This window comes from Hibiscus syriacus, unplaced genomic scaffold, assembly GCF_006381635.1.
Source record: "Hibiscus syriacus cultivar Baekdansim isolate YM2019G1 unplaced genomic scaffold, ASM638163v2 tig00112523_pilon, whole genome shotgun sequence".
Lineage (NCBI taxonomy): Eukaryota > Viridiplantae > Streptophyta > Magnoliopsida > Malvales > Malvaceae > Hibiscus > Hibiscus syriacus.
The window spans coordinates 726,760-741,229 of NW_024063355.1; the positions used below are offsets into that span (position 1 = coordinate 726,760).

The window sequence follows — 14,470 nt, forward strand, 5'->3', positions numbered from 1 at the left end:
CATACCTGAAACCACTGGCCTTATCTCTTCAACGATTTTCAGTTTCACATCCAACCAAAAGCTTCCCGTTAATAGCTCGACATACGCCCAATCCCCGCACCCCGTGAAAACAGTACCACTTTAACGTCAGAGAAACGCCGTTAAACCCCAATTCCCTATCCTCGTATCCCCGACGTGACGGAAAGCCATGGGAAAAACAATGGGAAAGCCGCCTTTATTTAATGAATCCAAAGAATTTGTTTTTGTCATTTAATCCAAATAAATTATTTTATTAATCTCAATCTGCCTGCCCCTCTCCCCTAGTATCTGGTCCCCTACATCCCTACCTGTATAAGCCACCGGAAGTATCCGGTACCACACGAGGGAGGAAGACCGGTTAAAGCCAGTTGTCGGTTTTTCAGTTGGGTTAAAATTTGACTCTGGTTTAAATTATTGTCCTTTCTCTTCCATAGTTGACTCACCCTTGGCTAAGTCTCTCGACCCCTCATTCGACACCGGCAAAGACGATAGAAAAACACAGAGAGAGAGAGAGAGTTTTTTCCTTTAGATTTTGGGTTTTGGGTGTTTACAAGCATTGATTTTTTATCTGCTGCTGCAGTTGAAGGTGGAAGAGAAGAAGATAGAGAAGCTGAGGTGTTTTGTTTTGCAGAAATTGAAGAGTGAAAACGATTATAGACAAAAAAAAAGTGGATTTTGATTGATTGGTGCTTAAATCGAGAAGATTGCTTGATGAACTGAGAGAAATATAGGCTTGTGGTGATTGAATTGCGTCAGGTTTTGATCAAAGTTCCAGAGAAAGAGTGTTGATTTCGTGTGGTGAAAAGGTAAAACTATAGTGTTTCAACGACGTTGTTGCTCGTGGGTTGTTTAGAAATTTGGTTTAGGATTTTTAGTTATCGATTTGAGGAGATTTAGAGTGTATCAAATGAGAGATCTGAGCTGAAAGGCTTTAGAAAAAGAATGACTACGTCGGAGGTATCAATAAAAGGAAATTGTATTAACGGAAGAGAGAAATTTTCTTCTGGTTATACTGAGCAAAATGATTCTAGGAACGCCATGGAAGGGCTGAATGGTCATTGCGCTCGTTCAGCTGCCGCCAGAGGTATGACCCCTTTCTTCCTTTTTCTCCATTATTGTTGATCTCGAGTTCTTCATTTTTTTGTCCGGGCTGCCGTTTTAATATTTATTTGATTTCGTATGTGGGAACATAGACCCTGAAACGGCGTTGTATACGGAGCTATGGCATGCTTGTGCTGGACCTCTGGTGACGGTCCCTCGCGAAGGAGAGCGCGTGTTCTACTTCCCTCAAGGTCACATAGAACAGGTTTCTCTTCTACCTTCTCTTCTTCCTGAAGATCACATTGAGAAATTATCTTCCATTTTGGGGTTTGTTTTTGAATTTGCTTCCTAACGTTGTGTTTCTGGTAAATCAGGTTGAGGCATCTACGAATCAAGCATCAGACCAACAGATGCCACTGTATGATCTTCCATCAAAGATCCTTTGTCGTGTGATTAACGTTCAGCTAAAGGTACATTTCACGCCTTTTATGGCTATTTATATTATTTTTCTGGGATTTGGTTTACTACTGAGATGAATAACTCTTTGTTGTTAGGCTGAACCGGATACTGATGAGGTTTTTGCACAAGTGACTTTACTTCCTGAACCCGATGTAGGTTTGGACTCTGTTTTTCTTATTGATGCTTTAGATTATGAGTTGAGCTCCTAATGTTTTGTTCTTTGCTTCATCTGATGTTTATAGCAAGATGAGAACGTGGTGGAGAAGGAGCCTCCCATTCGTGAACCCCCACGGTTCCAAGTGCATTGCTTTTGCAAGACCCTGACTGCCTCCGATACAAGCACCCATGGTGGGTTTTCGGTGTTCAGGCGGCATGCAGATGAATGTCTTCCACCATTGGTTTGTCTATCTGTTGCACGTCTAGTTCCTGTTTTGTTTCCGTTATTATGAAAATTTAGTTGTGATTCTTTTGCGCTTGTTCTTTAACAGGACATGTCTCTGCAACCTCCAACTCAGGAGTTGGTTACGAAGGATTTGCATGGAAATGAGTGGCGATTCCGTCATATCTTCAGGGGTAATGCTTTAAGCCTTATTTCTTTTCATGCTCCTAGATAATGCGTGATGGAATTCAAGGAGTTTGGCCATATAATATGCTCACAAGTCACAAGTTCTGGCCTTTGTATTTTTATAAAATAAGCTGCAACTTGCATGTAAAAGCCCCTTTGTTTATAGTTTGGTTCTACTTTGATAATACCAGGTCAGCCACGAAGACATTTGCTTCAAAGTGGTTGGAGTGTTTTTGTTAGCTCCAAGAAGCTTGTTGCTGGGGATGCATTTATATTTTTAAGGTTCGTCTGTTTTCCTCAAATGTTCTTTGAAAATATGGTGTTTTACCATTGAATTCTTCGCTCGAGCTTAAGGGCTTAAACGTGAAAATGGCATGTGTATTTTCTAGAGGTGAGAATGGAGAGTTACGGGTTGGTGTACGACGAGCATTGAGACAGCATGGGAATGTTCCTTCGTCAGTAATATCAAGTCATAGCATGCATCTTGGTGTGCTAGCTACAGCATGGCATGCCTACTCAACAAGAACCATATTCACTGTATACTACAAACCCAGGTTCGTAGATCAATCTATCATTTGACAAGCTTTGTTATTTTTTCTTGTATGACATGTTTAATTTCTCGAAATACATTATCGGGTGATAAAAGTTAAAGTGACATTTCTGTTTAAGGAATTAATTTCATTTTCTTGTCTCTTATAGGACAAGTCCAGCCGAATTTATTGTTCCATTTGATCAGTTCATGGAGTCTGTAAAGAACAATTACTCGATAGGGATGAGGTTCAAAATGAGATTTGAAGGTGTAGAATCTCCCGAGCAGAGGTATGGGACCTTTCGTCCTTATCTTGCTGTGTCAAAATAAGTTTTTCATTAAGTTTCTAGTATTTTACTGTTTAAGGGTATGAGTTCCAACATGATGTTAAAACTAGCAGAGATTATGTTTTTCAAATTTTTGTACCGCAGGTTTACTGGGACGGTAGTTGGAATTGAAGATTCTGATCCACAAAGGTGGAAGGAATCTAAATGGAGATGCCTCAAGGTGGACTTATTTAATTTGACCATTGTTTGATATTTTTTAAGAAATAAAAGAAATTGTAGAATTCTCAAGTCATGGGAATTATTTCACAATGTTTTAATCTATTGTAGGTGCGATGGGACGAAACATCTACCATACCTCGTCCGGAGAGAGTTTCTCCTTGGAAAATTGAACATTCTTTGGCTCCTCCTGCCCTGAACCCCCTTTCAATGCAGAGGCCAAAGAGGCCTCGATCTGTTGCCGTATCCCAGTCCCCCGATTCGTCTGTGCTTACTAGGGAAGGTAGGTGATAGGTGCTGTCTCATGCGATGGATTTGTGATATATTTTCATGTTTTCCACTTAACAGTTCAGTCATCTGGGAAAGATTTATTGACCAAGTTTATTTTTAGGTTCATCCAAGCTTACTGTAGACCCTTTACCAGCAAGTGCGTTTTCAAGGGTCTTGCAAGGTCAAGAATTCTCGACCTTGCCAGGAACATTTGCTGAAAGTAACGAGTCTGACACTGCTGAAAAGTCAGTGATGTGGCCACCTTCAGCAGATGATGGTGGGAAGAATGATGTCCCTGGTGGAAGAAAATTTGGGTCAGAGAATTGGATGTCCTCTGGGAGGCATGAACCAACATACACAGATCTGCTCTGTTGTTTTGGGTCAAATGTTGATTCATCTCGTGGATGTCGACCATCCTTGATTGATCGATCTTCAATGGCTGGTAATTCAATGAGAAATCATTTACTAGATCAAGAAGGCAAGCTTGGCTCTTGGTCCCGCTCACACTCTGGTCTCTCACTCAAGTTAGCCGATGCTAGTGCAAGCCCTCCTTTGCAAGGTTCTGATGTGCCTTATCAGTCACGAGGAAATGGTAGATTTGGTGGTTTTCGTGACTACCGTGTACTCGAAGGTAGTAGGATTGAGCACTTACATGGTAATTTGTTGATGCCTCCCCCAACCTTGTCTCATTATGAGAATTCGGTTCATGCAAGAGACTTGATGCCCAAAACATCGTTGGTTCAAGAGCATAAGAACGGAAAGTCTAGAGAGGGAAACTGCAAGCTCTTCGGTATTCCTCTCATAAGTAATTCTAGTGCCTCAGATATAGCAGTCTCTCATGTTAATGCATTCAATAATCCTGTGGGTCATGGGCAAGCAACATTGCACGAAGTTCATGCATTCGAATCTGATCAGAAGTCTAAAAAGTCCAAGGTCTCGCAGTTGTCCGAGGATAATTCTGCTTTTAATGAGCAGGAGAGAATATTTCATCTGGGTCAGCCCCATACAAGGGAGAATATTTCATCTCCTGCTTCAACTAGGAGTTGTACTAAGGTTCCTTTTCTCGTTCTTGATTTTTCGAACTTGCAGTTGTAAAACATACTATGGACTTGCTTAAATTATTTTATTTTCAGGTTCTCATGCAAGGAAATTCTCTTGGTAGATCTGTGGACCTTACTAAGTTCAAGAACTATGATGAATTGATCGCTGAATTGGATCATATATTTGAATTTGGAGGCAAATTAATGGCACCTCAAAAGAATTGGCTAGTTGTTTATACCGACAATGAGGGAGATATGATGCTTGTAGGCGATGATCCCTGGCAGTAAGATTTTTCGTACATCGTCTCTATTTCATTTTTCACTATTTCGTGTTTGATGGTTTATACTTCATCGTGTTCTTTCTTGTGAATTAGGGAATTTTGTGCCATGGTTCGCAAGATTGGTATCTACACAAGGGAGGAGGTCCAGAAGATGAAGCCAGGGTCCTTGAAGGATGATGACAATCCATTTCCCGCTGAAGGTGTAGATGGTAAAGAAGTGAATTGTCTGTCAGCATCTAGTGCTAAGAATTTATGAAATCACATAATGGTATAGTCGAAATATCATAACCTTATTTTCAATATGATGTCTAAAATAGATCTACATAGTGAACTGCTTGTTCCTTCTTCAGGTTTTTGGTGGAGGAATCAGGAGTGCAATAGTGACATTCCTGCTGGTTAGAACATTAACTTACTAGAGCTGTGAGTCTATATTAGCATCAAATTCGCCCCATAAATCGCATTCCAATATATTTTGCACGAATGCTATGTTCCGGTTTTGGATTTGTTAGTAGCAATATGATGTTTTTTAATATATTTTTCACATATATATATATATATCCGAATCTGAATTTCATGCACGGCTGCACCACCAGCCTTGTATTTTGCAATCCCACCCTCTGTACAGAGATGTTTGAACCCAACATTTTACTTTTTGGAGCGGTGAATGTAATTAGGTTACCACAGCCATTTCTACCGATGTCTTTTCAAGTAAAGCATGCTTTTTTAAATCGTGAAAAACATTTGGTGCATCTTCAAGTAATGCATTTTAGCCAGATCCATTGTATGGAGAAAACTGCTTGGCAAGTAGGGCAATCCAGTTTTGACTACAACATCAACGTGGGGTTGGGTTTTGAATAATAAAATTTTTTTGCCTCTTTCTATGACTAATATCTACTTTCTACTGGGAAATTATGTGGAAGAGTCCGGCTCTGACATTAATATTATCTTGTTTCTTCCATTAAATTAGTGGTAGGACCCATGAAACAAACACTGGTGTAAATTTTACTAACAACAAAATAATTTACATAATATCATTTAAATATCAAAAAATGATTTCTTAACTGTTTTCTAAATCATATAGTCCATTTCTAAACAAGAACATGACTGTTCCAACCAACCAAATGGCTTTGAGAACTGAAAATAGCTTGGTGCAACAATGATACTACATGCCATGAATGCTTACAACATTTAACAATAGATGTACAACTCTCATATGATCTTCTGAAGTTTTTGAGCACCATTTTTAGTGGTCTCACATGCATTGTCTGCTAAATTCTAGTTTCTAAGTTATCTGATGAAAGAAATAACCAGTTCTAGCAGATTATAATTGATAAAAATCGGAATTTTGAGTTTTATCTGAATTAAACCCGAACAGGTTTCGGACTTAAGTGTTTGTTTACAGTGTGAAACTGACCAGCTCGGTGACTATGGCCTATGGGGTGCGGGGACCGAGTTTGTTCAAGCTATTTTCCATGTAGAAGCTTGACATGATTAAACCCAGAAATCAATTCAAAAAAGTTCAAAAAAGCAGATAAAAAGGTTAATTCTTTCAAAAACTAGTTAATGGGTAGTTTCCCACCTGTCCAAATTAATGTAGAAGCTCTCATGTTGTTCTCAACTTGAAAAACAAACTGCAATTTGCTTCTTGGTTATTGTTCACATAGAGAGAACCCTAAATGTTGTTGTTGAAGCCAGCTGAATCCAGAAGCACGGCTTTGATCTGCTCAGGATGGATGTCCTGCCCTTCCTTGCATTGCTGGATCAAAATATTAACATATCAATGAATATGAAGAAATAAAAAATGGAAGATTGAAATAAGATTATGAGCATGTTGGGTGCAAGTATCGGATATGGGTGTGTTCGATTTTTCGGAAGGTTTTCCCATGTACGCATGGGACTTGGGGTATCATATTAGTCATATCCCCATATCTATATCTAAATATGCAATGGATTGGTTGCCATATACGGTATTGCGAGGGAAACGGGGACTCAGAGCAACATCGGTTGAAGCAATAGATGGTCAGAGATTGTTACCTCAGCTCGAAAGATATCCATGGCGAAGCCATTGAAACAGCTAATGACCGCTTGCTGGATGTCGATCCCGAGGCTGTCCAAAGCCCTCAAATGGAGCTTTATGTTTTCTGGAACCGATAATGAACTAATGACATACGGTATGAGAAAGGCGGAAGCAACATTTTACCCTTGCCGGTTGCCCGTTGGGACTCAGTAACGAAGTAGGGCAAAGTTCATCCTTGATATGACAGGGCAGGGTAGCCGGAGTAGGCGTCAAAGGACGGAAACTGGTTGTAGGTGTGACCGAAGAGCTTCCGGGGTTCGACTCTAATTCGGTACGCAGATCATTGATCCTTTGCAGAAGTTCCTTTAGGTACTCAATGGCATCCCCTAAAATAGAAGCTCTATCCATCTATTAGTAGAAAGGATAATGTTAAACCATGCCATTCCTAAGAAGCAAAAACTTAGAGAACAAGAAACTCCAAAACTCTTCCTCTGCAAGTAACCGCAACACGTAATCATACTTTCAAACAATCAATGAACTGCAGAAACTTAACATTATCGATCATATCTGCCTATGGACGTATATTTTCGACATTGGTATCACGAGTTTAAAGCTACTAGTCATGATGAACGATTCAAATGCAAGAGAACGTATAATGCAAGTAACCATCAAAAGACTAGAAAAGAGAACCGAATTGTAGCATGTAAAAGCAAAAGATACCATTCATTCACATAATGCACAGATACTACACCATGAAAACAAGCAAAAACGAAAGTGAAAGGACAATCTTACTTTGCTGATCTTCGGAACGACAGATTGCAACATGTAAAGCCGATCTCTGAGTTTCTTCTGACAGCGCCTCTCGGCCATTAAGTTTTTAGCAGGAAGCCCTTTCTTTTTACCCTTTTGATCTCCTCCGGTGATGGTACTGTTTGCATTCGAGGTGCTCCCACCATTTTTGAGAGTTTCTTCAACCTTGTAAGTATCGGTGAACTCATCAGAATCATAAATCAAAGCTGACCCATCAATGCTAACATCTTCCAAATCATCTCTATTGCAAAGTTTCTTCTTTTTATTCTCTTTATCCCCCTCGTTTCCACTCGAAGCATTAACCTTCCTCCGCCCAAAGCTCCAAAATCCCCTCCATTATCGGCCAAATTCTTTCTCAAAGCCGCCCTTTTCTGGAACAGAGTCGGCTGTGCTCCTACAGAAGGAAAGCTATCCAGTGGCCTTAGCAATTTAGACCTATTTAAAAACTGAGAATTCCCAGGATTGTCAACAAACTTTTGAAAACCAGTGAATCCGGAACCCGAATTAGCAGTGTCTATCTGATTCCCAGAGATTAATCCAGCGAAACCACCCAAAACCCCAGAAATTTCCTGCTCAACAAAGGACTAGCATTTGTTGCTTGGTTGTCAAGGAACCCGATTTCGCCCAAATCAAACCCGTGGTCTTCAGGGTTGTTGGAAACGACATTGAGGAACGAAGATGAACCTGGATTTGGCTGCAAAAAGAAGTGTAACTGAGATGGGTTGAGATTGTTGAAAACAGAGGAAGATGGCGAACAAGAAGAGGTAGAATCCACGGGATGCTGATGGTGATGGTGCAGCAAGAGATTATTTGGAATCGAAAGGTCTCTGATATCATGATGATGGCTTGAAATACTGTTGTTCGGAACGTACCATTCGTCATCTAACATGGATTTGAACGAAGACAAAGAACCCATAATTTCTTTGTTTTCCATTACAACACTGTTGTGTTCGTCTCCTTTTTCTTCCGGCCAAAAGAGACAGTGAGAGAAGCAAAGCCTGAGTTTTTGTTTTGTCGAGCTGGAGGGGTTATGAGCTTAAATAAAAAGCCAGCTTTGAAGGAGGGAAAGAGAAGGTCTTTTTTTGTCAATTAAATAAATAAAATTGAAAGCTTTAATGAAAGAAAGAACAACCTTCCTTATTTGTCTTTGTTGATGAAGACACCAGAGGCTTCAACGACCATTTTGCAACTTTATGCGTTACCCTCTTTTCCAAGTTTCATTTACCATATGATTTCACAATTACATGATATATATATATATATATATATATATATATATATATATATATATATATTACATGTAAATTGAGTTAAACTTCATCTTTCTCTAAACAATCATTGAGTATTCAAATTTGTTTATATATTAGAATTAGAAATAAAAAATTAAGGATGTTAAATAGGCTGGATGGGTGTTGATATCCCTTTTCCACCTTTATATTCGCTTAATATTTTCGTATTTATCGTCAACCCACCATTTACGATTGTTAAATTTTTTGAATTCATATATGCTTAGAGGGTACATTCTCAAATTCACCTTACAACCATTACTCAACTGGATACCCACCACTCATTTTGTATCGTCCTGACCTGTCAATTATATCCTAAAATTTGGTTAAATTACAAGTCATGCCCTACAAAATCTTAATATTTATAGAATAATTTCAGAAATTATACCTAAGTTCATAATGCTTCAAAATTTATATGACAGATAGTTAGTGGGCAGATAGATGCGGGACGAGCAGATAGATGCTGGACGGACAGATACAAGACGGGTAAGATCTCAAACCCATCATCTATCTACTAACCACAATGGGTATAACTTTTTACATCTAGTCCCGTCCACCACCCACTATATTTATACTCATCCCTGTCTTAATTCGAACTAGTACGATGTGAAATCCACAAAATTATACCCGTCTGTCATCCCTATCAACAATCAATTTGGTGAGATAAAATATTAATTTTTAATTAAAATCTGAGTTTGAATCTTCACTAGTCTAAGAAAATTATCTTTATAATAAACCTTTGTATTAGTCAATTAATAGATCGGATATTATTTAAATATTTAATAGATTATTATATCTATAAATAAGTTTTACAACGATTTATAACTATTAGATTTAAAAGAATAAATAAATTATAATTAATTAAAATTTATAGTTCATAAATAAATATTGTTTTAACCCATAGTAAAATAATACTTTTTCTTTTTAGGGTTTAAGATATGATATAGAACGTAGGGTTTACAGTTTATGATTTAAAGTTTACGGTTTTATGGTTTGAGATTGAAGTAAAAAGAGATTGTTTTAATGCGAGTTAAAAGATATTTATAGATTATAAATTTTAATTAAATATAAGTCATTTATTTATATAAGTCTAATTACCATAAATTAGTGTAAACTTATTAGTTTTACATACATAGTGTAAGTGGATCCCGCCCCTATATATATATATATATATATCAATAGTTTAAGATGATTATAAGATAATATTTATTTAAATTTTTTTAAATCAATTGATAACGTATACACATCATATATACACAATCATTCAAAATCAGAACTTCTAAAGAGAATAATATCCTTTTGAGAAAATAACTTCAGTGACCAAAAATGCCTTATAATATACGATTTTAACCAACTTTTTTTGGATTTGTCAAAATGACCAACTAAATCGCAATGCGATCGATAATTCGCAACGCGATCTCCGGTATCGCAAATCAGTTTCCAGATTCGCAACGCGATTCTGACTATCGCATTGCGATTTCCCAAATTCGCGTTGCGATTTTCCTAATTCACAATGCAAATACGTAAATCGCAACGCGAATTTGGAAAAGCGCAATGCGATTACGTAAATCGCAATGCGAATACGTAAATCGCAATGCGATTACGACTATCGCAATGCGAATACGTAAATCGCAATGCGAATCTGTAAATCGCAATGAGATTCTGACTATCGCAATACTGAATTTCAAATTCGCAACTCAATTTCTGAATTCGCAACTCAATTTCTGAATTCGCAACAGGTTTTAATTTCGCAACACAAATGTTTTGGGTATATAACTACGCAACAGCAACAACTCATAACCTAAATCCCTAAATCACAACTCATTCCATCTCCATCTATCACTCTCTCCGGCGACATCCGTTCCTATATCCAACGACATCCTTCCCCATCCAGCAACAGGTTTTAGTTTCGCAGCTCGTTTGTTTAGTAAATTAATTTACAATAATGAAATCATCTAATGTTGATCATGTTTGGATAGATTTGTGTTTTGGAGGGTCATGAGAGAATGTTCATGGTGTTTTACAATATATGTCTTTACCCATGAATCTTCAACTAAAACTGTCATTAAAAAAGTTAACTTATGAAACTCTAATGTTACGTGTTGCAAATAAATTGAATTTAGAGCCCCTAAGTGGATTTAGGTTATCTTATCAGAGAAATGGTAAAGTTTATTTGTTAACCGACAATGAAGATGTTGAACGATTCATTGCTTACATTAGTGTTTCAAGTGATGATGTTACATTATATGTTGTTGAACCTAGAAGTAGTGAAGTTGGGTCAGTAGCGGGTAGTAATCAACTAAGTTTTTCAACCCCAGTTTATGGTGCTCAAAATTTAATGGTTCCACCACAATTTCATCACCAAGCAAATATTGTTTCACCACATTTCCAATACCAAACACAATCTCAAAACCCACAACCTTTCCCTAATCCAAATCCCAATCAACTTTCAGCACCAAATTCCGGTTTTCATATTGACCAGTTACACGATGATGAGCCAACAAAAAAAATTGTGAGTACTAGTCAGTATTTGAAATTTGATCTTGGTCAATACCCGGACTTTGATCTTGGTCAATACTCAGATTTTGATGATTTTTCAGAAGAAGAAACAGACCCTGCGTGTAATGATTTTGATATTGGTCAATACCCGAATTTTGATGATGAAACAGCCGTTACCGAGGAAGATGTTGTTGATGATAATGAGGAGGAAGTTACGACTGTAAATGAACATGTTGAACTTTCATTCTATAATTCATATAACACTGAAGAAGAAAAAGAAATCCCCAAAGAAAAGTCCCCGAAGAAAATGCCACGGGAGTATAACTGGAATATGCCAGAATTACTTCAGATACCGGAAGAAGAGTTGGTAAAGATAGCAGTTGATTGTTACAAAAAATTATTCGTATCAAGAAAGATGATTGTTTTGATACAAAGGAAGACTTGAAGATAGCTTTGTATACGAAATGTGTGGAAGATGGCTATCAACTAAAAGTTAACAAATCAAGCAAAGATCGTTTCGAAACAAGGTGTATGATTGACAAAAACTGTATGTGGCGTATGATTGCAAAGAGGATAAAAGATTGCGAAATGTTTCAAGTTAGGACTTTTATTGATAAACATACATGTTCAAGAACCCAAGTTTTTCCTCACCATAGACAGGCAAACAAAAAGGTGTTGGGTGGTTTTCTGGCTGAGTTAATGTTTTTGAATGGTAGGGTATATCGGGGACATGAAATTATGACTGACATGAATGCTCGGTTCAAGATTAGTATCTCATATTCTCAAGCTTAGAGAGCCAAATGTTATGCCTTGGAATTGTTGAGGGGGTCGCCAGAAGCATCGTTTGCCCAACTGCCGGCTTATTGTCACAATTTAAAGCTGAAAAATTCTGGGTCGGTAACTCATATCAAAACAGATAGAGATGGACGCTTGAGTTGTTTTTATCGCCATTGGTGCTGCGGTTAGTAAATCAATATAATTTTGTTGACTCATTTTTGTTAGTTACATGCATTTCACATTTAAATGATTATATTTCTTGTGTATATGATTTTGTAGATTCATTCGTTTATTAATTGCATGTGCCCAGTTATTATAGTTGACGGAGCACATTTAAAAAGTCAATACCTTGGAGTAAACTTATTAGTAGTAGCCATGGATGCTAACAATGGGATACTGCCAATAGCTTACGGGGTTGGCAAATCTGAAACCTCTTATTCATAGACATGGTTTATGGGGCATCTTAGGGATTGCATAGGTCCTATTAGCAATCTGACAATCATATCCGATAGGGCAAACTCAATTGACAACGCTGTTAGAAGGTGTTTCCCATATGCTTTTCATGGACTTTGTGGTGTTCATTTGTATAGAAATCTAAAATCAAGGTCTGCTGGTATAAAAAATCACAAATGGACATACTGGAAGACTGTAAAAGCTTATCGGGAAGTGGATTTTAATAAGCATATAAACTGTTTAAGACGTGTTTTGCCTCAGTTTGCTCAAACACTAGAAGATGTCGGGTTTGAAAGATGGTCAAGAGTACATCAACTTGGAGCAAGATATGGTTTCATGACGTCTAAAAGTGCAGAATCAATCAACGCTCTAAGTCGTCATTCCCGGAAATTACCCATTACTATGTTAATGGAGTTTTTTCGAGCCTCTATTCAACAGTGGTACTACAAGAAAAGAAACCATGCAGGTATTATTTCTTTAAATTCGTAACTTATCATATATTTTACTAAGTATTATTTATTTAAATTTACAGGAACATTGGAACATCGTGTTACACCATGGACAGAAAAAAAGATAACGAAACGTGTTGTGAAGTCAACGTCATGGAGAGTTGAACCATGTTCAAACACTTTGTTTGAAGTACTGGATAATAACTTAAATGGGCTTGTCATTCTAAATGCAAAGACGTGTAGTTGTATGAAATGGCAAACATCTGGTTATCCGTGTGGCCATGTTATAAAAGTTTCTCTTCATTTAAACCAAGATGATTCAAGCGCATACGCTATGGATTTCTACACTACAGAAGTATATCGACTGACTTATGGCGAGATTGTCTACCATATTCCACATCCTTCTGAGTGGGACATACCAGATGACTTACAAACAGTTTTGCCACCAGCCATGGACAGAAGGCTACCTGGCCGACCAAAAAGTCACGATCGTATACCGTCTAAGGGTGAAGAGAAGAAGAGATCGACATGTAGTCGGTGCAAGGAAAGTGTACAAGGTTGACATGTGGATCACCAGTGCCATCACAATCATCTTTTCCTCTACCAAAATATGGATCCTCATCAAAATCCCAATCACAACCGGCTTCACCTTTTGGGACTGTTAACTTAGGTGATTTTTAAATGCAAACGTTGTATTATGTGTGAACTTTTAACATTTTCAGTTAGGCATGTATTAGTAACTTGAGTTTAAACATTGTTATGATATGTTCAGTTGTTATCACTTATTAGACATTCATTTGACCATCGCAACGCGAATATGACTATCGCAACACGGAAAGGACTATCACAATGCGGAATTGACTATCGCAACGAGAGAATCACAATGTGAAATAAAAATCGCAACGAGTGAATCGCAATGCGAAAATGAAAATCGCAACGCGAAATTTTGTTGCGATTTTCATTTCGCATTGCGATTCTCTCGTTGCGATAGTCATTTTCGCGTTGCGATAGTCTGTTTTGCATTCAACATAATGCATATTGAAATCAACAAATCAACAATTACATTTCAATCAATTAAACAAGCACAAATATTATGTACACATCAATTAAACAAATCAACATTTACAAATAATCTTTTACAAATCAATTAAACAATCAAAAAATAATAATGAAATCAACTTTTGCACCCATACATCCATCTCACACAGCTCACTTCAGGATTAACCTACAGAAACCAAACATTGAATCAACAACACTTTCTACACATCTAAAACCTACAAACAGCAAATTATTGAATTCTAGCTACTTAACCAAATATTTTCAAACCAAAAAGAGTAAATATGTTTTAACAACACTTGCATTTGACTTACAAATTGTTTATGGACACTTTCATAACGCGGATGCAGGTAGGCAGCGTCTCGTATATATCGCTCTAGCCATAAAATGCCGAAACCACAAGCCTATTGCACCTCT

General features: G+C 37.5%; 1 protein-coding gene and 1 pseudogene across 2 annotated transcripts; one reads left to right on the plus strand and one right to left on the minus strand.

Moving 5' to 3' along the window:
• Positions 1 to 472: 472 nt before the first annotated feature.
• Positions 473 to 5,247, plus strand: LOC120181438 (auxin response factor 2-like). Of its 2 annotated transcripts, none has more exons than XM_039186559.1 (15): positions 473 to 1,102; positions 1,212 to 1,324; positions 1,434 to 1,529; positions 1,614 to 1,670; positions 1,761 to 1,916; positions 2,007 to 2,091; positions 2,275 to 2,365; positions 2,473 to 2,637; positions 2,783 to 2,902; positions 3,044 to 3,119; positions 3,227 to 3,398; positions 3,507 to 4,438; positions 4,519 to 4,709; positions 4,800 to 4,995; positions 5,055 to 5,247. In XM_039186559.1, the coding sequence occupies exons 1-14, from the start codon at positions 961 to 963 to the stop codon at positions 4,960 to 4,962; spliced, it is 2,559 nt and encodes an 852-aa protein (XP_039042490.1). In that variant the 5' UTR covers positions 473 to 960; the 3' UTR covers positions 4,963 to 4,995; positions 5,055 to 5,247. The 2 variants fall into 2 exon arrangements, with proteins under 2 accessions (XP_039042490.1, XP_039042491.1); XM_039186560.1 differs by having other exon boundaries at positions 4,800 to 4,974; positions 5,057 to 5,247.
• An 862-nt stretch (positions 5,248 to 6,109) lies between these two features.
• On the minus strand, positions 6,110 to 9,078 carry LOC120181395 (annotated as a pseudogene).
• Between the last annotated feature and the right edge of the window lie 5,392 nt (positions 9,079 to 14,470).